This window comes from Suricata suricatta, chromosome 17, assembly GCF_006229205.1.
Source record: "Suricata suricatta isolate VVHF042 chromosome 17, meerkat_22Aug2017_6uvM2_HiC, whole genome shotgun sequence".
Lineage (NCBI taxonomy): Eukaryota > Metazoa > Chordata > Mammalia > Carnivora > Herpestidae > Suricata > Suricata suricatta.
Genome location: NC_043716.1, coordinates 10,345,682 through 10,366,710, shown reverse-complemented (window position 1 = coordinate 10,366,710; position 21,029 = coordinate 10,345,682). Strand labels below are relative to the sequence as shown.

Genomic DNA, 21,029 nt, shown 5'->3' with positions numbered 1-21,029 from the left:
ACAGGGGTCCAAACCTTTCCAGTCACCACCAGAGGGGGACAGATCAATTTCTCGTGGCCTGAGCAGGCCATCAGGAGACCTGGCTCCCCCCGCCCCCCACAGGTTCTGTTTGCGCCGTTCTCACTGTCGTCGGGCCTGGCTGTGACCTTCACCAAAGAGCCCCCAGGCGAATACTGTCACCGTTACAGACGAGGCTGCTCAGGCCAGCAGTTAGGGCACAAGCCCAGGGGAGCACCGCAGGCTAGGGGAGTCGGGACCCGAGCCAGGTCTGAGCTGGGTTGTCAGATCCAGTCTCGTTTGGTCTTGGCACACACCGGAGTTACTTGTGGAAACGTTAAAATCCGTAGATACACGTGTAAAATCTAGTCTATAAGGAACTCTTAAAACTCAACAAGACAACCGAAGTGAAAAATGGGCCAAAGACTTGAACAGACATTTCTCCAAAGATACACCAGTGGCCAGTAAGCATATGAAAAGATGCTCAACGCCAAAGGTTGTTCGGAAAGCGCACGTCAAAATCACCGTAACGCTTCACACCCACTAGGATGGGTAATGAAATAATCATCAAGAGGAGGAAAATACGTGTTGTCGAGAATGCGGAGAACCCCCAGCGTTGTCGGTGGAATGTCAACGGGACGGGGCGGGGGGCGGAGGGGGCAGCGGCTGTGGACGACCGTGCGGAGGTCTAGTCCCAGGTGTGCACCCCGAAGAATTGAAAACAGGTGGTCACATTTTTTTTAGATAGGCTTCTTGCCCAGCGTGTGACCTGACCTGACCTGAGATCAGGAGTTGATGCTTAACTAACTGAGCCACCCAGGCGTCCTGGACGTGCACACCTTTTACCGCAGCGTACAGCAGTGCTAGTCACAATAGCCAAAATGTGGAAACACACCGGACGGACACTGTGTGGTTCATCGGTGTAACCGAATGTCACTCAGTCACGGTGAGTACCGACACACGCTTGTGGATGACCCTGGCAGACCACACGCTAAGCCAAAAGCAGCTGGACTGCGTCACGGGCTCCGTGGTCCCATTTATGAGACGTGTTCAGCATAGGTAAAACCACGCAGACAGGAAGGAGACTGGCGCTGCCGTGGGCTGGGGGGAGGGGAATAAACCACAAGAGCAGGGCCGTGACCCACCCCACGGTTCAGATGCTCCAAGAGCAGCTCTGGGCCGTCTGCTGCGCTCCCCCGCCCCCCCACGAAGACCGGGAACAGAGCTGTGGGTCTAACTGGAGGTGCAGGGCCAGGAGCCCAAGACCCAAGGACAGTTCACTTCATCACCCACTAGCAATGCAACTCTGGGAAACCCACACCCCATTTCTGCTTAGTTTCTAACCAGTGGAAGAAAACCATATGGTATGTGTCATTCAGAGGGTTTTGTAAAGATGGACCAGGGACATGGCCACCTCTGCAAAGTGTGGAAGCATCTGGAATCTTCTATCATCTCTCTGCTCTGCGGGGCAAGCTGCTTGTGGGGCTGGGAGCAGCAGGGTTCGCTGCCTGCCGTGTGGACAGGGAAGGGCTGGAGCTGGGAGGGGAGGCGCAAGGGGCAGAGAGTGGCGAGAGTCCCTGAGCCCTGGCTGGCGTCTGTCTGTCGCTTCCGCCGCCGTCCACCGGACGCTGCACCACACCCACCAGAGCAGAGGGCGCAAGTCTTTATTAAGGCACACGGCTGTGGGGCGTCCTGGCCGACACAATTTGAGAACAAGAGCCACTTCCACTCCCTTCGAATGTCTGTGGGCGAAGCCCCTTCCAGGCTGCCTGGAGCCTGTGCTGGGAGTGCCGGTCCCTCGAGGGGACTTTCCAGAGGGCACGAGCCACAGTGCGGACGCACCAACGCCACCGGAAAATGCTCGGCAGCGCCAGCAGCCCAGGCGGAGGGCCGCAGTCCACCAGAGGCAGGCCTCTCTCCAGAGCGGTCGGATCCTGACTCCCGAGCACGACACGTAGGGAGACTCCAGACGCTGCCACTTCCCTCAGAGCCTCCAGGGCTGCGAAGGGCAGCCTGGTCCTAGTGCAAACAGCTTATTCCTGAGACAAAAGGGGCAGGGGTGAGGACGTGGCCCTCTCTCCCCTCCCCTGCCTCACGTGTTCTGAGGACAGAAGGGACGGGTGTGTCCAGGCTGGTGGCAAACGCTGCATTTCCGGGGTTTCTTGGCTGTGGACCCCGTGTCTGTGGAAGTGGCCCGGGCTCTTTTGCTTCTGGCCTCTGGCCCCGGGGCTCGGCCTCTGCCTCTGGGCCAGGTCTGGGCTCCAAAACTCCCTGTGGGAAGAGCCAGGGGAAGGCTGAGTTCGGAACAGACACACAGAAACGGCCAGAAATACAGGTCCCAGCCCTGATCAGGGGGTGTCCCTCCAGCCTAGGTACAGTCACATCTGCTTGCAGGCCAGGCCCCCTTCTCTCCTCGCCACACACAGCGCGTCCCCACCTTCCATTGCCCCAACACCACTCCCTAAAGGACACTGTGCCCTTCAAGGCCTTGGCCCACCATCACTATCCTGATAAGAAGGGCGCTATTGTCACTTCATGTTTGTCTTCTTTACAGAGGTGACATCCTGCCAACTGGCCTGAGGCCACATGGAGAAGCAGCCAAACCCAGCAGGCCTATGACCAACAACCTGCTCCCCACTGTCCGTGCAAGGAAATGGAGTTCTGGATCCTTCCAGGGCCTCTTGGTTTGGAATGGCCTATGTCACCCAGGACGAGGGATCAGCTGGCCGGGACGTCAGACACCACTTCCGGGACCACCTCTCACCCACTTCAAACCTGACTGAGTCTGTCACGGCAGTGGCTGCCTCCTGCCCGCTCTGGCACCCTCTGCCCTGCACCTTCCCGAGCCTCCCTGGCTCTTCCTGTGCGAGCAGAACTGGCGTGTGGCAGAATCACAGTCTAAGCCCAATGACACTCTTTTATGAGCCAGGCAGCCTAAGAAAGGTAGGCAAGTGCCCATCTTACTGAGGAAACGGAGGCTGAGGCCGGGCCCTGTGTTCACGGTTCCACAACTAGGCTTTGGGAAGAGTTCTGTCCAACAACAGGCCTCCGGCTATTCTCGGGCCCCAGCTAAGCTTCTGCCTCGCACTGGGGTGGGCAGGCCCTCTTCCAGGTGCCCCCGGGGGGCGTGATCTGCCTTGTTCCTTGGGAGTCTCACCAGACCCAGTTACCGGGCCCACGCGTGTACCCGAGCAGTTCCTAGACACCCCCTGGGCCAGGCTCCGCAGCTGGAGAAATGCAGCTGACGACAAGGACCTGAAGACACGGAGCCTGCCGGGGCTAGAGGAGCGCAGAGCTGAGCGGCTGTGCGGCCCCAAGCGGAGGTCGTCCGCGTGCTGGGACTCGGCTGCCTCGTGTGTACAACCCTGAGCATTAGAGCAACAGCCGAGCTGATGGGGGCGGAAGCTGCAGTGTATCTAGCGCAGTACCAGGTGCTCGGCGGGCGGCTGTTAGCTGCAGCCGGCCTTGAATTTGGCATGGAGACGGCGCGCCCCTGCCGGCCCCACTGCAGCCCCGCTGCCCTGTCCTGGGGGTGGAGACCACCGTTCGAATGCAAACCTCAGTAGAGCCCTGGCCCGGCTCGGGGGCCGCGTCCCCGCTGCGCGCCCCGCCTCACCTGGGGCCACGTTCTCGTCCGCCCACTGGAAGAAGCCGCACTGCTGCTCTCTCGGCTTGGCGCACGTGTGGAACTGGCGGCCCTTGTTGGGCCCGTCCTTCTGCACGGTCCGCGTGACGGTGGGCTGGCTGCACAGGCAGGACGTGCCCCCGCCGCTGTCATCACCAGGTCTGCCCAGCCCACCTCGGCGGTCCCCCGGGCCGGGCGGGTGTCCTGGAGAGCTGCCCCCGGGTCCTGGTGCCGAGGCAGGGGGTCCCCCTGCGCCCGCGGGGCTGCTGCCGGCCCACAGGAAGAAGTTGCAGCCGCCGCTGTTGCACTTATAAAATTGCCGGCCCTGGTTGGGACCCTCTTTGCGGACGGTGAGCAGCACCGCCTCCTGGCCACAGTTGCAGGTCACAGAGTCACTTCCACCAGTGGCAGCAGTGGGTGGTGGCAGGGCCCGGGGGGCACTGCCGATTCTGTTCAGGGACTGGCTTGCCTGCAGGTAGGTAGAGGGCTGGCTGGCCGGCTGGGAGGCTCTGGGGTTGCCCCGCGAGAATCTTAGGTCCAGGAGCTCCATCAGGGTCTCATCACATCCTCCGATGCAGCCCACGAACTCCAGAGGCATGGTTGGGGGAAGGCTGCCACGTTTAAACTTTAACTTCAACCTGTGAGGCCAAAAGAGGAGAAAAACGCATCAACTACCAGCTTCAAGTCTTCCAGCCTGAAAAGCGCTGTGGCCCCCCACCCCCACGCCCCAGGAGCCCACGCCAGGCACCTGCCAACCGCTAGCCCCTCCAGCTGTCTCGAGGGGAAAGGAAATCTAAGACTCCAGTTAATCACCAAAATACAAAAGTCTCTGAAAGGGTCACTTCCTGTAACACCAGCGGTTCTCAGGCCCCCGGAGGCTCCTAGGACCTTTCAAGGTATTTTGTTACAAGGCTGATGTGTGTGACTCCGCTAGAGGCGACAGCCCAGGCCTCGGGCCAGCACGCTGCCTGGGAGCGGAGGCAGAGCCCAACAGTCCCCTATCAAGCCAGACCTTAGACTTAGGAAATGGAAAACAACGCACTGGTTTGTTTGTTTGTTTGTTTTGGTCTGCTTTGGAAATAGGTAAAAGCATGCCATTTATATTAGTATGGAGTGTACGCATTGGAAACCTAATACATAGGTTTTTAAATGTCTCCACTTTAATTTACACAGTAAATCCTGATGAGCTTAACCCACAACGAAAGCTCTTTGGGCTCCTCAATGATTTTTAACTGTGTAAGGGGTCCTACGACCAAAAGGCCTGAGGAGCAGTTCCACGCGAGGGCTCTGGGCCTTCGGGAGCAGCTTGGAAGCCATGGCCGACACTCAAATATTCTCTTCCCTACGCGCTCCTTGGCAGCAATCCGGCTGGAAAGCGCAGGGAAGGTGCCTTCGTGGTTCTTCAGAGGCACAGACGGCTCCTCCCGGCCTGCCCCCGACCAAGGCCAGGATGGGACACAGACCGATTTGGGACGCCAACCCAGCTGCTGCTGAGCGCGTCGAACGCCCCCGGCCACGCAGGGGCCTAGGAATGAAAGTCACTGGAGACTCCGTCCCACCTGTGGCCTTCCTGCCGCTGCCTCAGGGGCCCAGCTCACCTGTACACAGGGTGCGGCTGACAAACTGGACACACAGTCCCGTCCCTGCTGGCCTCCAGCACAGAGTCGGGGAACCACATGGCCGATCGGCATTCTGGGAAACCCGTGCAGCTGAGGTAGAACCTGGGGGCAGAGGGAGCAGGGTCAGGCAGGAGCCACCAGGCCGCAAGGATAAACATTCCTGGCCTGTCGCCCATCTGGCAGGGAGACTTCAGTTTATTAAAGGAGACATTCATTTTTCTGAGGACACGGAAATGGCTATGCAGTCATTGGTACTGAATGAGAAAAACTAGCCTGCATTTCCCATCTTCCTGAAAAAAAAAAAAGAAACCGCTGCTGCTGACTCTGCTTTCTACTTAGAAACAGTGGTGGCTCAGTCGGTTAAGCTTCCAACTTGGTTTCGGCTCAGGTCTTGATCTCACAGTTCATGAGGTGAAGCCCCGAGTTAGGCTCTGGACAGTCAGCACAGAGCCTGCTTGGGATTCTCTCCCCCCACCCCCATGCTTTTGTGCACACACTCGCTCACTCTCTCTCAAAATAAATAAATAAAATTAAAACTAAAACAAAAACACAACTCACTGACCAGCCCCGGCCACGGCAAGGCCAACACCTGCGGGCTCTGCTCAGATGCCGCGCTGTGTGCGCTCAGACCTTCCCCGACCGCTCCACCAAAGGCTCTGATGGGGGCCGTTAACACTCAGTTTACAGCGGGGCAAGGCAAGGCGGGGAACAGTCTGGACACCTGCCCAGGGACGCACACGCAGTGCGTAGGGGAGCTGGGAACAGAACCCTGTCTGATCAAAGCTCCTACTCATGATACCCGTACCACGTCGTTCCCAAGTTTTTAGTTATTTCAGTCATCTCTACACCTAACGTCAGGTTCAAACTAACAACCCGAAGATCAAGATTTGTGTACTCTTCTGACCGAGCCAGCCAGGCCCACTCGGCCAATTCCTTACGGCTTCCAGCCATGAAACTTTAGGGTGGGACTAGCTAACGTGGACACAATTTTCGATGTCCATTGAGCATGCCTGGGTACGACCAGACCAGGGGGAAACCAACCAACCCCCAAACCCCAATTATTCAAGCAGCAAATCCACAAACTGAAAAATGGAAATAGAGAGCCCTGGAGTGGAAATTCCACAAGACAATCCCTGGACCTCCCTGGGTGACTCAAGCGCTTGGAGAACTTAGGAGTTAATGGCACAGCACCTAGTAAGCACTCATATGCGGCAGTTCACACCACATGTACCAGCACCAGCCTGTGCATCTGCTGCCCACTGCCAGGCTGGGCCCACCAACCTCTGGTTTCTGAGAGCCGGCCTGGCCTTCTCTTTGCCCACCAGCTCACGTGGCAGCACAGAGAGGCGGCACAAGGCTACAGCCCAAGGTGGGGGCTAGGGGTACGAAGGAATGAAGGGCCGTGAAGACCTGGGATCAAATTCTGCCTTTCCTGCTCCTCAGGGCCACCTGCTGTGGACAAGCCGCCTCAGCCTGCTAAGCCTCAGCCTTCACCCTGTACGAAACTGGGCTAAAAACACCGCCATGCTGTGTGGTTAGAATCCAGAATGTGTGGCGAGGACCGTGCACCATGCCCACCACAGGGACGGTGTGCATAAATGACAGCTGCCATCTCCGTTCCTCACTCCTGCCGTGAACGCCGCCAGCGGCCAGGGGCTGGCTTGGAGAGCCTCGTGATAAACTGCCGCCATGCGCTGCTGCACGAAGAATCAGAAGGGATGTGGCACGTCAGGTCCAAATCAGAGCCAAAACCGGAAGAAGAAAAGCAGAGCTGGGGAGTATCTCTGACATGTCAGGCCCTGCGCTGCCAGGCTTCTGACCCATTACGCCGAATCCTCACCCTTCCCAGAGCAGACACTGCTGCCCCAGGTTTATGAGAAATTGGGGCTCAGAAGTTAAGCAGCCTGCTCTGGGGCACAGAACTTGTGTGCAGCAGAAGTGGGGTTCAAACTCAGACCCAAGAGGGTCCTCAGCTCCTGCTTCTCCACCATCCTCCCGCGGTAGGTGGCTGGCGTCTGATCCACAAGGGCCATAAACTCACCTCGTCCTCCACCTCCTCTGAATCCCAGAGCTTGTCATGTCCCCAGGGCCAGGTCCCCGTCACCATTCTACCTCCAATCCCCAGTGCAGGGGCCGGCGGCAGCAGGCCTGCCTTTGAATAATGACACAGACGGGCACCTGGGTGGGCAGTCAGTTAAGAGGCCAACTTGGGCTCGGGTCATTATCTCACTGCTTGTGGGTTCAAGCCCTGCGTCAGGCTCTACGCTGACAGCTCAGAGCCTGGAGCCTGCTTTGAATTCTGTGTCTCCCTCTCTCTCTGCCCCTCTGTTGCTCCTGCTCCTGCTCCTGCTCTGTCTCTCTCACAAATAAATAAACATTAAAAAAATTAAATAAATAAATAATGACACAGAAACAAGACGACAGGGCCCTGCAGGGGCTGTCGGCCAACGCGGCGAGTGCTGGGTGAGCACTGACCCGCCGCTCTTCTTGGTCTTGAGGACCATGTCCTTGTTGCACTGCGGGCACTTCTTGATGGGCTCTGGCACGGCTGGGTAGATGGCTTCTTGCTGGGCCACCTCTGCCCCTTCCCCAAAGTACTGGGATAGGGCCTCGTCCAATCTGAAGAGAGAGCACAACATTTATGATCTTATGTGCGCACAACGCGAGTGTGGCCGGGGAGCCAGCGGGCTGCTGGCCACAGGCCTGGTGCAGAGAGCGGAGGCGGGCAGAGTGCGTTGGCCGAGTGGCCCCGGCTCCTCTCTGGTCCCTGGGAGCCCCCGGGAGTGACCGGCTACAGGCAGGTACTTCCGCCCCGTCAGCAGCCCCACAGCAAACGAAACCGCGCAGGGTCCTTGCATGCACTCAAGTGTCTGTCTGTCTGTCTGGGTTTACATTTGAGCTAGCTCATCTGTTTCTCTCTCTCTCTCTCTCTCTCTCTCTTTTTTTTTTTAAGATTCTAAGTTTAAGTAATCTCTACGCATAACATGGGGCTCAAATTTGACCCTGAGATCAAGGGTCACACGGTCTGCCGACCGAGCCTGCCGGGCACCCTGGCCCATCCGCTTCTTTTCCAACCTGGCACAGGGCAGAAAGCGCGTTTGTCTCTAACAACATGCATGCATGCTGCTGCTAGTGGCCACCTCCAGTACTCCGCAGAACAGACGTGTCACACACCAAGACTAGGTTTACTGCCACACGGCTGTGCTGCCTGTGAACTCAGGACAACTAAAATCAAGAGGATGGCGTCTCTAGAGCCAGCAGCCCTGAATGACTGGACCGGATCTTGCTGATTGCTATCTCTACGCTGACAAGCTCTACGAGAAGGGGAAGACTCAGGAGGGAAACCTGAAGGGGAAGGAGCTGCGTGTGGACAGCCCTCCCAGGCACGCCACCGGCTGGGATGGACTGGCCCAAGGACACCTAACAACCCACTGCACACATGCCAAGAGGCACAGGGAGGCACACTGCCTGGATTCTGGCACGTCACCCCCCACCCGCCCCCGCTGCCCAGGGAGAGGTCACGGCCCGGGAGGCAGAGCTACATGACCATGTGTGCAGTAAGGAGGACCCGGACTCACTTCTTAGCTTTGGCGACTGCTTCGATGAAAACCTGCTTGTACTTCTGGACTTGCTGTGTCAGAACCGCCAACTTGTCCTTCTTCCCCTCACAGATCAGCTTCAGATCAGCTTCCAGCTCAGCCCGTAGGTTGGGCTTGGACATCTCATAGCCCATGGAGTCATAGCCTGGCAGGGAAAGAGGTGCTCTGTGTGGGTCCGGGCGACACCCTCGGGGACTTTAGCTACACGGCTCTGCCGATGCCCCCCTCGAGCTCCTCCTCACCTTCCACCAGCCCCATGCCCAGATGCCCGGGGAGAAACCGCTTGTCCGGGGTGAGCCCGACGTACATCCGGGCTTTGATTGTCTCGATGTGCTCCGCGTGAGTGGCATCAGTCCCTGAAAGCCAGTCCTGGTTACTCGGGTAATGCAGGCGCTCCCCCGGTGTCCCGCAGGCACCTTCCTCTGCCCGGACTTACTCTCAGTAAGACCCCTCCCTTCGCATCTGGCCCTCGCAGAAACCACACTTCGCCCTCACATCCACGTCCTCACTTAAGCTGTGGATGCCAGCTTCGAAACTCGCGTGTTTCTCCTCTGCTCCATGCGGCGGAGCCACGGCTGGAGCCCCCAGCACGTTATCCGCGTCACTACAACGGGCTTGGTCTGCACATTCCAGGCTGCCTCCTCCACCCACCCCTCTGTGTGCTGTGGTCAAAGGGATCTCTGCAAACGCAGCTGTCATCAGCGAAATGCAGACCAAACCCACAGAGGGACCACTGCACGCCCACGTGGATGGGTATAACCAACAAGCACTGATAACCACAAATGTTGGCGAGGGCGCAGAGAACCTCTAGCCTCTAGCGTTGCTCCAAGAGTGTAAACCGGTACAGCCACCATGGCAAACAGTCCAGAACTTCTCAAACGTAAACACAGTTACCATAGGAACCAACAATTCTAAGGGTCCAGAACTTCCTCAAACGTAAACACAGTTACCATAGGAACCAACAATTCTACTGATAGGATCTACCCGCGAACCCAAAACACGTCCACACACAAACCTGTACACGAGTGTGCACTGCGATAAACAGGAACGACCCAAAAGCCCATCGAGTGAGGAATGGATAAACCGCGGTGAACCTGCACAACGGGACAGTGCCAGCCAAGGAGCAGGAAAGAAGCACCGATCCGTGTCACAACGCGGATGGACCCCGAGAACACGCTAAGAGGCCAGTCACAAAAGGCCACGTGCCGTACATTCTACGTACACAAGGTGTGTAAACCAGGCACGTCTCTCGAGTCAGACAGACAAGCGCTTGCCCAGGGCTGGAGGCACCGGAGGGAAGGGGACGTGGTGTGACCGCTACTGGGTACCCGCTTTCTTTCTGAGGCACTGAGAGCGTTCTCAGTTTAATTGTGGGGAGGGCTGCACACTCTTGTGAATACACTGAACACTGATTTGTACGTCTCACATCAGTCCAGTGTGTGGTACATGAATTCTGTCTCGATAAAGCTGGTAACAATTTTTAAAAACGCAGTTCTCTTGATCACCTGGGTGGCTCGGTTGGTTCAACACTCAGGTCGTGATCTCACAGTTTGTGAGATCGAGCCCAGTGTCGGGCTCTCCACTGACAGTGTGGAGCCTGCTTGAGATTCTCTCCCTCCTTCTCTCTCTGCTCCTCTTGCACTCTCTCTCAAAATAAGTAAAAATAAAAAATAAATCTTTGCTCTTCTCCTCAGAAATCTTAAACGGCCCTCTGCTAGCCAGAGGCCAACGCCCAAGTCCGTCAGGCGGGCATGCCGGGCCAGCGATCAGGGTCTAAGCACCTTCCCAGCCCCCCTTCCCCGCAGGCCCTCGGCCCCCGGCTACCGCGCCGTGTGCTTCCCGGAGCCTCGGTCCTCCCGCAGACTCCACCTGTGCCGGGCTTGCCTTCGCTCGCCAGGAACTCTTCTTATGAGGTTTAAGGCCCCTGCCCACTCCCTGCCAGAGCCCATCGGGCTGGACTTCAGTGCTGCTTTGATTTCTTTCTCCTGCTAGATGAGCCCTTAGGGGAATGGAACGACCAGGCCTTATTCCTGCCTGAGTCTCCAGGGTCTGGACCTACGTCTAGCCGTGGGAGCCTCCCTGATGGGGGAACTAAGTCTAAGTTTAGCCCCCCCTGTGGGCTCTGGATAGAACAGCGACGGCCAGAGGACACTCCTCCGAGTCCCAGAACACCAAGCTCACCGTGTAGTGAGGCGGCTGCGCCCCAGGAACAGGCCCAGGGATCCCCACATCCCCTTCCACCCACTTCCCTCTCGTCGTGCTGCTGCCCCTCTGAACTAGGTTTGCCAAAGACCATCCAGAGCTGTGAGGAAAACTGACGAGGGTGCGGCAGATCTGTCCCAGGGACCCACCTGTACACCTCAGGCCCGGGACTTACTGGGAAAGCCAATTCTGGCCCAGTTTCTTTTTAACCTAATTTTCAGTTCCCAAACTATTACGAGGGATGCTTTAAAGACCACTGAGAGCACGGCCACCTGTGGCTAGGTTCCGCGGGGACCTGGCAGGTCACGAGCGGGGAGCAGAGCCAAGTGTGAGCACTGGGGAAGGGACAGCCACCACCTCAATTCAACCAACCATTTCCTCATGGGAGCAAAGGCACAGGCTGCCAGATCTCCTGATACCTCGTGAAGACATGGATTTTTTCTGTGGAATCTCTCAAGCCCTGTATGTTGGTACCTTATTTAAAACAAAAGCAAATCCCTGTGTGGGCCAAATATCCTGAGTCCACAGATAGGAACTGGCCAGGGAGCTCCCAGTGCACACCCCTGAGCCCTGGGACACATCAATGTCCTTATTCGGCTGCTGTAGGGCAGTGGTTAAGAGCATCAGGTACCGACTTACTCAGACCAAGGTTCTTAACTTTTCTAAGCCTTACTTCGGCTACAAAGGGGGTTGAGAATATTATAGCCAAATTAGAACTATGGTGAAGACCAAAGAGACACAGGGTCTGGCCTGTACGGAGAGACCGAGAGACTCGGGGCCTGGCCCGTAAGGAGAGACCAGGAGAGACACAGGGTCTGGCCTGTACAGAGCGCGCAAGAGCCGCCAGTGACCAGGACAGCAAAGCTACTGACCGATGCCATGCTTCTCCATGAGGGCGATGAGGTCGGCTTCGGTGAGCAGCTGGGGTGGACTGGTCTCCCCGTCCACCATCTCCACAGTGCTGGGCTGAAAGCGGGAGCCTCTCTCGTAGACGGGGAGGGTCTACAGAGAGCAGCAGAAGCATCAGTCAGATCATTCTGACTGCCAATTGAGCAAGAGACAACTTCCATTTCAAAGAACATGGCCCTGCTCCACAGGACGGCACTGGGGTTGGGAACACGGCCGTCTTGTCCTCTCCCCGAGGCCCACGGGGTGAGACGTGGACTCTGGCCTCTGACTGGGCCTGTGCTTTAGTACCTTGTCACTCCAATGGTCATATGGGTACACATCCAGATAGTTTCGGGCCAAAATCATGAGGCCGTGGGCCACGAAACGTTCCTGAGCAATGTCGATCTCCACAGTAGTCTCCTGCCCCTGAGCATCCTGGGAGCAGCAAGCCAGGAAATGGCGAACAATGAACTCGTACAATCGCTGCTCATCTCCCTAAGAAGAGAAGAAGAGTCTGAGACTCCCTCCAGAGGGTAGCCTCTCAAGGATCGCAGCGTCACTGGTAGTCTGACCGGGCCGAGGCCTAAAGTTCGGCACGGAACAGGGCACACAGCTCCCGCAGCCCCTGCAGCAGCACGGAGCACCAGGCAGCCTGTTCTGTGCTGTGGGCCTGGGCACAACCCTCATCCTACCTAATCAAGATAAGCAAGGAAGGCATCCTACCCTCCAGACTGAGAAGTGCTTCTTTTGACATAAACCCCACCGAGGGAGGAAAGAAGGTAAAGGCACGGTAAGTTAACAAGGGATCTCATGTATAAGACACCGTAAGGTGACAGCCAGCAGCCCCAGACCGGCATGTCACAGGGTCATGTGACTTTCTGCCAACAAAGCAATCAAGGGCTGAGTGAGGCTCAGTCTGTCAAAGCCTGTAAGACACTCATACTCACAGCCAGGAATTCTCCTTCTAAGAATATACCCAACGGAAATGAGAAGTCCACACAGATATTTACACAAATGTTAACTGTTACTGTGTCTCAAAAAGTTGAAAGCACCCTAACCTTAATAGACAGATTTTGCAGGGGCGCCTGCGTGGTTCAGTTGGTTGGCCATCCGACTTTGGCTCAGGTCATGACCCTGTGGTTCGTGGGTTCAAGTGCCATGTTGGGCTCTGCACTAACAGCTGGAAACCTGGAGCCTGCTTCAGATTCTGTCTCTTTTTCTCTGTGCCCCTCCCCTACTTGTGCCGCATGCACTTTCTTTCTCTCTCTCTCTCAAAAATAAACAACCAAAAAAAATAGAGATTTGGCAAAAAAATTATGCTACATCTATGAAATCATTCAATATCACACTTCAAGTTATTTGAGGGACACCTGGATAGCTTAGTTGGTTAAGTGTCTGACTTCAGCTCAGGTCATGATCTCACAGTTTGAGTTCGAGCCTCCACTGGGCTCTCTGTCAGCACAGAGCCTACCTTGAATCCTGTTCCCCGCCTCTCTCTGCCCCTCCCTTGCTCACACACTCTCATTCAAAAATGAACAAACATCAATTATGAGGATGGGGGAGGGGACGGATTCCTCCAGTTAATGAGGGGCCAAGAAGGCCATGTGATTCTGTGGGAGGCTCTGTGGGGGTCGTGCAAGGGCCTAGCCTGCTTAAGGGGGCGCTCAGCAAAGACTCAGGGGGTCTGACAGCGCAGGAAGTGGGGCTGGACAGTGGAGCCCGCTCTGGGGGGTGGGGACTCATGGACGCCAGCAGAACAGTGAAGCAGGAGAATTCAGACACTGACATCTCTTTGCAAAAATGGAGAGATATTTCAAAATCACCCAGTTCCTCAAATATGAGCCCACAGAGTAAATTCAAGTTCTGCGAACCCCTTGCCTCCCGGGCTTCCAGGAGGCGGCAGTCAGGGAAACCAACCTGCAAGCTGCTGGTGTATTTGGTGGGGTGGATGGGAGGGTGAGCTTGGTCGGACTTGTTCCCGTTGCGTGGCGTGGGGCCACCCCGCTCTAGGATGCTCTGGGCAAAGGCCCCCCAGCGAGGATCCGCGGTCTGCTGCTCTACTAGCACCATCAGGTTCAAGTCTTTGGGGAAAATGTTTGTCTCAGTTCGAGGATAGCTGATGTACCTAAAACAAAGGCAAACACGTCGAAAAAGAAATGGCTAGAATTGGTCTAGAAACAACTGAATTAGACTGAGAACACCTGATGGCACCTGTAGTGTCCCATCTGAGCTAGAAGCGAAGGCAAGTTCTCAGATGGGACCCTCTGATGGGGTGACAAACAGCAGGCTGTCTTGCTGAGATGCCCCAAGAGCCACAAAACAAAAGGGGCAGCACAGGCAGGGACACAGGAGGCTCGGCCTGGCCCCATCTCTGCCAGGGACCCCCACGGCCTTGACAGCAGCAGCGGAGCGTGCCTCTATGAGTTTGTTTCAAGTACAGAAAGAGTAATGCTGCCTAATAAACCGGAACGTGGACCCTTCATGTAATTTACAATTTACCAGCCACTTAAACAGTATTACCGAGATCATTTACATCCTTTTTTTCCCATACAAGTCCACGTTTTACACTCACAGCACGGCCCAATTCACACAAATTTCAAGTGCGTGATAGCCACCTGGGGCGAGGGGCCGCCACACTGGTCAGTGCGGACCACACCGTCACTGGGCGGCGCTGGTGGCGTCATGACCCCTGAGGCGGGATGATTTACGATGACGACCGACTACCAGAGGTGGGGTCTGCCGCCGGCCACGGCCCCGGGGGCGCTGCTGAGAGGTCAACGCTGAGATGAGAAGTCACTCAACGGACTCTTTTCCTGATCGGAAAAGTCAATGTCAAAATTCCTCTACTTCAGAGCTCAGGTGGTATTTAGACAGTTTGTATTTACCCGTAAGCTCTAAAATATTTTGACCCAGGGGTGCCTGGCTGGCTCAGTGGGTGGAGCATATAACTCTTGATCTCAGATTGAGAGTCTGAGCCCCACATTGGGTATGTAGATTAGCTAAAACTAAACTTTTAAAAGAAAATGAAACAAAACATTTCGCCCTGACAAAGGGAATTCTATTCCCACTTACCCTTGCGTGTAGAGCTTCTCGGCAATCCTCATGGTTTCCTTAGCATTTATCCTCAGCTTTCGAGAAGCCAGCTTCTCAAGCTCCTGTTAAATGTGCCAACAGGCATGTTAGGGTGCCGTGTGGGAGTGAAGGGTACAACACTGCCACACGGCTCGTCTTCACAAATGTCTGGCCACCGTCACTCTAGCTGCTGTCACACACAGGGACAAAGACCGTAGCAAAGAAAGCTTTCCGGGGCTGCCAGGCAGGGCCAGGTCCCTACCCAGTGGTTCTCAGACTCTGATGAGCAGGAGCAAGACTCGCTTGGGAGGAGAAGAGATTCTGGGCGCGGAGCCCTAGGGATTTGGGCAGAAGAGGGCTGGGATAGAGGCCGAAGCCTGCTGTTTTTCAGCCAGCAAGCCAGTGCACAGATTCTAACACGGGCAGTCTGGGAACCACGCTTCGGGAAAACCACTGGAGCCCTCCCTAGTAACGTCTGGATGACGACTGCCGTTCTTCAAGAACTCCTGGGCGATAATCGACTGTTCTGCCTCCCGGTCACGTCACATTCCATCAATGTTGGCAGCCACATGTCAAAGCCTATCTGACCAGTGAGGAACAAGACACTTAGGCCTGTCCCCTCCAATCGGTCCGTAAGTCTCCCCTCGTCACCCCTACAGATCACACGTGCACACGCGCGCACACGCCGGGCCACTGCCCACCAGTCCCCAGACAGCTCTTTGCCTGCTCATTCTGTGTGTTCAACCTCCAGGTTGAACCCCATCGGCAACTGTACCCGGAACTGTCCTGATTAGTGGTGTCCCGGAAGGGGCACCCCTAACTTAATTCCAACCTGTTAACTCCAACCCGTGTCCAGCAGGGTGGCTCCTCCTGGGTCTAAAAATTTGAGAAACCTGTTCTAAGGTAGGCTCTTAATGCAGATTTAAAAAAACGTTTACCTAGATTAAGCAAACGCTAAAAAAAATGCTCAGGTGGAAAAAACAAGCTATTCTAATTTCAACAACGTAAAAATTACATGTATAAAAAAACAGGAAGCGGGGACACTCAAGAGTATCAGAGATTAAGTAAGGAGGGCAAGGTGACGGGTGAGGCATCTTCTACTTTTTACCAAACCCCACACAAAACAGCTATGTTGCATTTATTAACTTAAAACAAAAAAGCATGAAAAGACCAAGCAGGCTCTGTTTTGGGGTTTCTGTTCTTCCCAAGAGCTTTCCCGCGTGGCCTGGTGTAGGGTGATGCTTCCTGCCACGGGCCACCATCTGCCGTAGAAACCTGGCCCCAGCACCAGGCAGTCAGGGCTCCTGAGTGCCGGACACAGTCATCTGGAACATACCACAGTGTCCAATGCTTGAGGCCTCCACTTGCTCTTTGGCTTAGACTTGACCTCCACCACCGTTGCCCTGGGATCCTAGAAAGACAGAAAAAGCAGAGGCCACAGTTACCTGTTCGAGCACCTTCTCTTGCTTTCCTGCGGCAGCCTTTGCCCACCACTCTGGTGACACTCACCACGAGCCCTGGGCCCAGTTGCAAGAGCACCCCGAGTCAGGTCAGCTTGAAGCTCCCAGCATGGTGGAGACCTCACCAGCTTCCGCTCAGACAAAGGCTTTGAGGGGAGACCTTACAAGCCCCAATGAACTACCCCAGCCTACGCACTGCCTAGGCACCGTTTCCTATCTACACATGCATGGTGCTACATTTTAAAAATTCAGGACAATACCAAGTTAGAAATTGGAGAAATTATACACTACAAGCTGGAAAACCCAGTCTTAAGACCAACTTCACGCTTTCAGGAGACTGTTTTAAATGGACAAAGAACTCAACCTGAGGGATTTGTTAATGACGGTATGTGCGTATCAAAACCCGAATCGCTCTGCGAATACAGCGGGCTCCGGGTCTCTTTACGAGGGGCCCGACTTGCTGTCCTCCCGCACCACACCCCAGCGAACAGGCGTGTTCCTTTACTGAACAGGGAAATGTGCAGGGTCACAGACGCGCCAGGGAGCTCTGTGACCTCCGGGGTCAAAGGGCAGAGCTGTGGACACAGTGCCTACTCCTGAATGCGGGGTGGTCTCCAGAAGCTGGAGTCGGATATGCTGGGATCCAGCCGGGCTGTGCCCCTTGCTGGCTCCAGAGTGTCTGCACACGAGTTACTCCAGTTTCTCCTGCCTCATCTGTAAAGTGGGGGCAGGACGGCCGCTCACAGGCACTATGAGGACTAAACAGCATAGCGGAACATAAAGCGTGTCTGGCACTGGAGCAGGTGCTCACTAGTTATCACCCGCTCCCCACCTCCCCCGAGACCAAGCGCAGGCGCTACAGCCGGGAGCACTCGGGACCCGTGGAGCAGAGACCGTGGAGCTTCGCCCAGGCACCACTGCGCAGCCGCCGGTTGAAGCCGGCAGTCAGGTGCTGGCTGAAAAGCAGCAGTGTCACAAAGTAGACAATCAGTGTGAGCGTCGCAACTGGGCCACCGACCAGCCACCGACCAGCCTGTGGTCCTCTGGTGTGCCCTGAGAGGCCTTCCGTGACCGCACGGAAGGGTCTCTGTTCCTTCCCCCTCCTTGTCCTTCCTGCCATTTGCCCCTGGATGAAATTAATTTGCCTGTTTGTGACTTTCATCTTTCCAGATCTCCTCGAACCAGGGGAAGAGGGAGCCGGACCAGACGCTGCCCACACCCCTTCCAGCTCTAGGAGTCTGCTGTTCTAGACTGGTCTGGAGGATCCTGAGCAATCTCTGCTGACAGCATTCTACTGCAGGGAGATCTCAGCGATGGCTTCATCTGGAAGGTCTACAGCTCCTTTGGTTTCACATCGTTTAGTGCCATTTTCATGGGGCTCATCTTACAGGTTCCCTAAAAGTGACGTCCTGAGATGCCCGCCGAGAGCTCCAGCTCGTTGGGAAAAGGGGACAGGATTCTTCTGCTAACAGAGAAGGACAGACTTGGGACCTTCCAGAGCGGTTTTCCTCGGTCACTAAAATTCCAAATCGGTCTTACCTCCATGCACAGCTGATAGAGGACGAGACAGGCTGTGTGGTTGAAGAGGCGATGCCTTTTCCAGTTGAATTCTACGACGCCATCTCTGTGGTCATGAGTTACTGTATGGAGGACAAACAGGAAGGACTCAGAGATGCCACATGGTGGGACGGAGAGAAGAAAGTACACGGCAGTGAAAGTCCAAAGGGACAGGAAACAATGCTTTGGGATTATGGGTCCTTCAGGAAACTAAGTGGATTCTGAGCATCGCATGGTGGGACGAAGGGGAGCAAGACTAAAAAACTCACACATTTAATTAGTGTCACTCATGCTCCCGGTTCTTCCCAGGCCCTTAGGTTCCACCCCGTAAACAGCTTCCCCGGCCTTACCTTTAATTTTGTGGAAAATTTCAGGCACAAAAGCCTGAATGGCTTTGAACCTCTCCACCACGAACCCCAGGGTTGGGAACTGGCAGCTGCCGTAGCTGATCAGCTGCTCTGCTAACACCTCGGGAAAAATCCTCTGAAGCCTCAGGGTCTGGAACCTAGTGAAGGCGGCTCCTAGGACGAGAGGATGGAGGGGAGGACGGGGAGAGCAGTGGGCCGTAAGAGTGAAGCCAGCTGCACGTGTTTACACGCAACCTCATTCTTGGTTCAGAACCCAACCCCCACCGCGCCACGCAGACCCCCGGGGCTTGTCAGCGGCTCACCGATGCGCAGGTCCAGCTCCTGCCGCACGTCCACGGCGTCGCTCACTCTCCGATCGGGCTCGGTCAGGTTCTCGCAGGCCGCCCGGACGGCTCGGGGGGTGATCTCGGAGAAACGGGCTCTGAGCACCGGCAGACTGGGCTTCACTGTGGAACAGAGTCCCCAGGGTCAGAGTGCTCTCACGCTGCCCTCCCATCAGACAGGGCTCGCTTTGCTTAAACCACCTTGAATGAGAGATAAGCCACTTCGAGATGTTCGGAGGCACCCAGTTTTCTGATCAGGTTAAATTAAAAGCCTGCCAGCCACGTAAGACGGAAGCCTCCCCGTAACCACCAGAGTGGCGTGGGCTTCAGCTATTCTCCCGAGGAGCCTCCCAAGAGTCTAATCTTAGTCGCTCTCTTCGACTTCTCGGGAAAATAAAAATGCTGCCAGTTAGAAGGTCCCACGGGGAATTGTCGTGCCCTGGCACAGAAACGACAGAGGACGTACACATGGTCCTGGAAAGTTAACGGGCTTAAATTCCCAGTCATCACAGCTTTCAACACAAAAACATGTAGGGAAAATAGAAACCATCCACTCTCTGAAGCCTGAGAATGGCCTACGCATCACTTCCGATAAGTTACTGGAAATCATTAGCCTTGTTAGAGGCATTTAACCTCATGTCAGTGAGGATTTATTAACATTCAGGCGTTGTACAAAGAATGTGGCAGATAAACATTCTAGAATTATTCTTTGTACTGTACGTATGGCACAGGTGTTCTCTTGCAAATATTCAATCTGTACTCTAAAAAGATCAGATATGGGGCGCCTGGGTAGCTCAGGTGGTTAAGCCTCCGGCTTCGGCTCAGGTCAGATCTCATGTTCGTGGGTTCGAGCCCTGCGTCGGGCTCTGTGCTGACGGCTAGCTCAGAGCCTGGAGCCTGTTTCCAGTTCTGTGTTTCCTTCTCTCTCTGTCCCTCCCCCTCTCATGCTCTGTCTCTCTCTGTATCAAAAATAAATAAAACATTAAAAAAAAAAAGATCAGATGTGATGTCCCTGCTCTCGAGCAGCTGGTCATCTGCGTGGACCCGACACAAAACAAGCTCCGGGCTGCGGGGTCTGCGCCGCTCGCTAACTCCTTCAGTCCTCACGCAGCCCTAGGAGCTTGGGGGGCCCGGTCTGACTTCCCACAAGGCCGAGGCTCCCGCGGGCTCAGTAACTTGCTCCAGGACACACTGCTGGGGAGACCGGACGCATCCAGCGGGGAGAGCCTCCGAGGAGGGACTCGGCCTCCGCCCCCCACACAGGGGAGCCACCTACTTCTGGGGTCCCAGAGCACGGACACTCCGAAGCCACGGCACTTACCAGCCCTGCACACGTGGATAATCTCAAACCCGATATTTTCCCCTTCTCTATCGCAGTCGGTCCAGATCACCAGGGCCTGGCACTGCCGGGTCTCTCGTTCCAGAGTTTTCTGAAATTCCCAGCCAGGAAGAGCAGTGAGAGCACAGTCACCATCACCTGACACGTCTATGCTAAGGACATCTGACGGAACCGTACGTGCGTGAGGCCCTCGGAACGTGCAGCCTGGGTGAGAGGGAGCGAGCTGAGGAACCCGCTCTCACCGTCTGCGAGGAGGCCGCGGCCGCCGGCACAATCCTCCAGCTTAGAATCATGGACCCAGAGGTGAGCTTCTAGAAGATGGAGGTGTAACGCACCCACCCTGTGACAAAACCTAAACCTCAGCTCCGACGTACACTTGGAACTCTCGTGGTTCCGATCACGTCCTGGTCAAAACCGAAACTGAGCCCTAATTGGGTTTCCCCCTCAAGAAGGTTTTCCGGTTAGCAGTGAACTAACGGTGTCCTGACTGCTGGGAACGCAGCAGTCACGTGACCCTTTACACTTTGTCACCTCTCCATGCTAATTATGGGTGGCGGCTAGGATTGATTTATTTTTAACTTTTTATGTTTCAAATTTTTTTTAACTTAAATTCTTGTTAGTTAATATATAACATATTAGTTTCAGAGTTGAATTTAGTGACTCCTCACTTAGGATTAATCATTTAATAATATTGTTCCTGAGATTTACTTACACAACTGCTACTTATAAAAAGGCTTACTTTGAGTCGGTAAAGCTTGTGACTCTTGATCTTGGGGTTGTCAGTTCTCCACTGGTGGAGCGATTATTTAAAAATAAAATCTTTGGGGCACCTGGGTGGCTCAGTCCGTTAAGCATCCAACTTTGGCTTAGGTCATGATCTCACAGTCTGTGGGTTTGAGCCCCGTGTTGGGCTCTGTGCTGACAGCTCAGAGCCTGGAGCCTGCCTCAGATTCTGTGTCTCCCTCTCTCTCTGCCCTGCC

At 55.4% G+C, this 21,029-nt stretch overlaps 1 protein-coding gene across 2 annotated transcripts in view; it reads right to left on the bottom strand.

Annotated features, from left to right (window-relative positions):
• Positions 1–1,644: 1,644 nt before the first annotated feature.
• TOP3A (DNA topoisomerase III alpha) overlaps positions 1,645–21,029 on the bottom strand; it is a 26,084-nt gene continuing 6,699 nt past the window's right edge. Inside the window, exons 6-20 of one of the 2 annotated variants that reach the window (XM_029928176.1) lie at positions 20,032–20,140; positions 18,690–18,833; positions 18,370–18,540; positions 18,002–18,102; positions 16,339–16,413; positions 15,003–15,085; positions 13,848–14,055; positions 12,240–12,425; positions 11,915–12,044; positions 9,083–9,196; positions 8,820–8,985; positions 7,717–7,860; positions 5,221–5,343; positions 3,614–4,260; positions 1,645–2,268 (exon numbers count right to left, since the gene is read on the bottom strand). In XM_029928176.1, coding sequence (XP_029784036.1) covers positions 2,090–2,268; positions 3,614–4,260; positions 5,221–5,343; positions 7,717–7,860; positions 8,820–8,985; positions 9,083–9,196; positions 11,915–12,044; positions 12,240–12,425; positions 13,848–14,055; positions 15,003–15,085; positions 16,339–16,413; positions 18,002–18,102; positions 18,370–18,540; positions 18,690–18,833; positions 20,032–20,140 — 2,580 coding nt within the window. In that variant the 3' untranslated portion in view covers positions 1,645–2,089. The remainder of the gene's footprint in view (positions 2,269–3,613; positions 4,261–5,220; positions 5,344–7,716; positions 7,861–8,819; positions 8,986–9,082; positions 9,197–11,914; positions 12,045–12,239; positions 12,426–13,847; positions 14,056–15,002; positions 15,086–16,338; positions 16,414–18,001; positions 18,103–18,369; positions 18,541–18,689; positions 18,834–20,031; positions 20,141–21,029) is intronic. The other variant, XM_029928177.1, reaches the window with a different exon arrangement.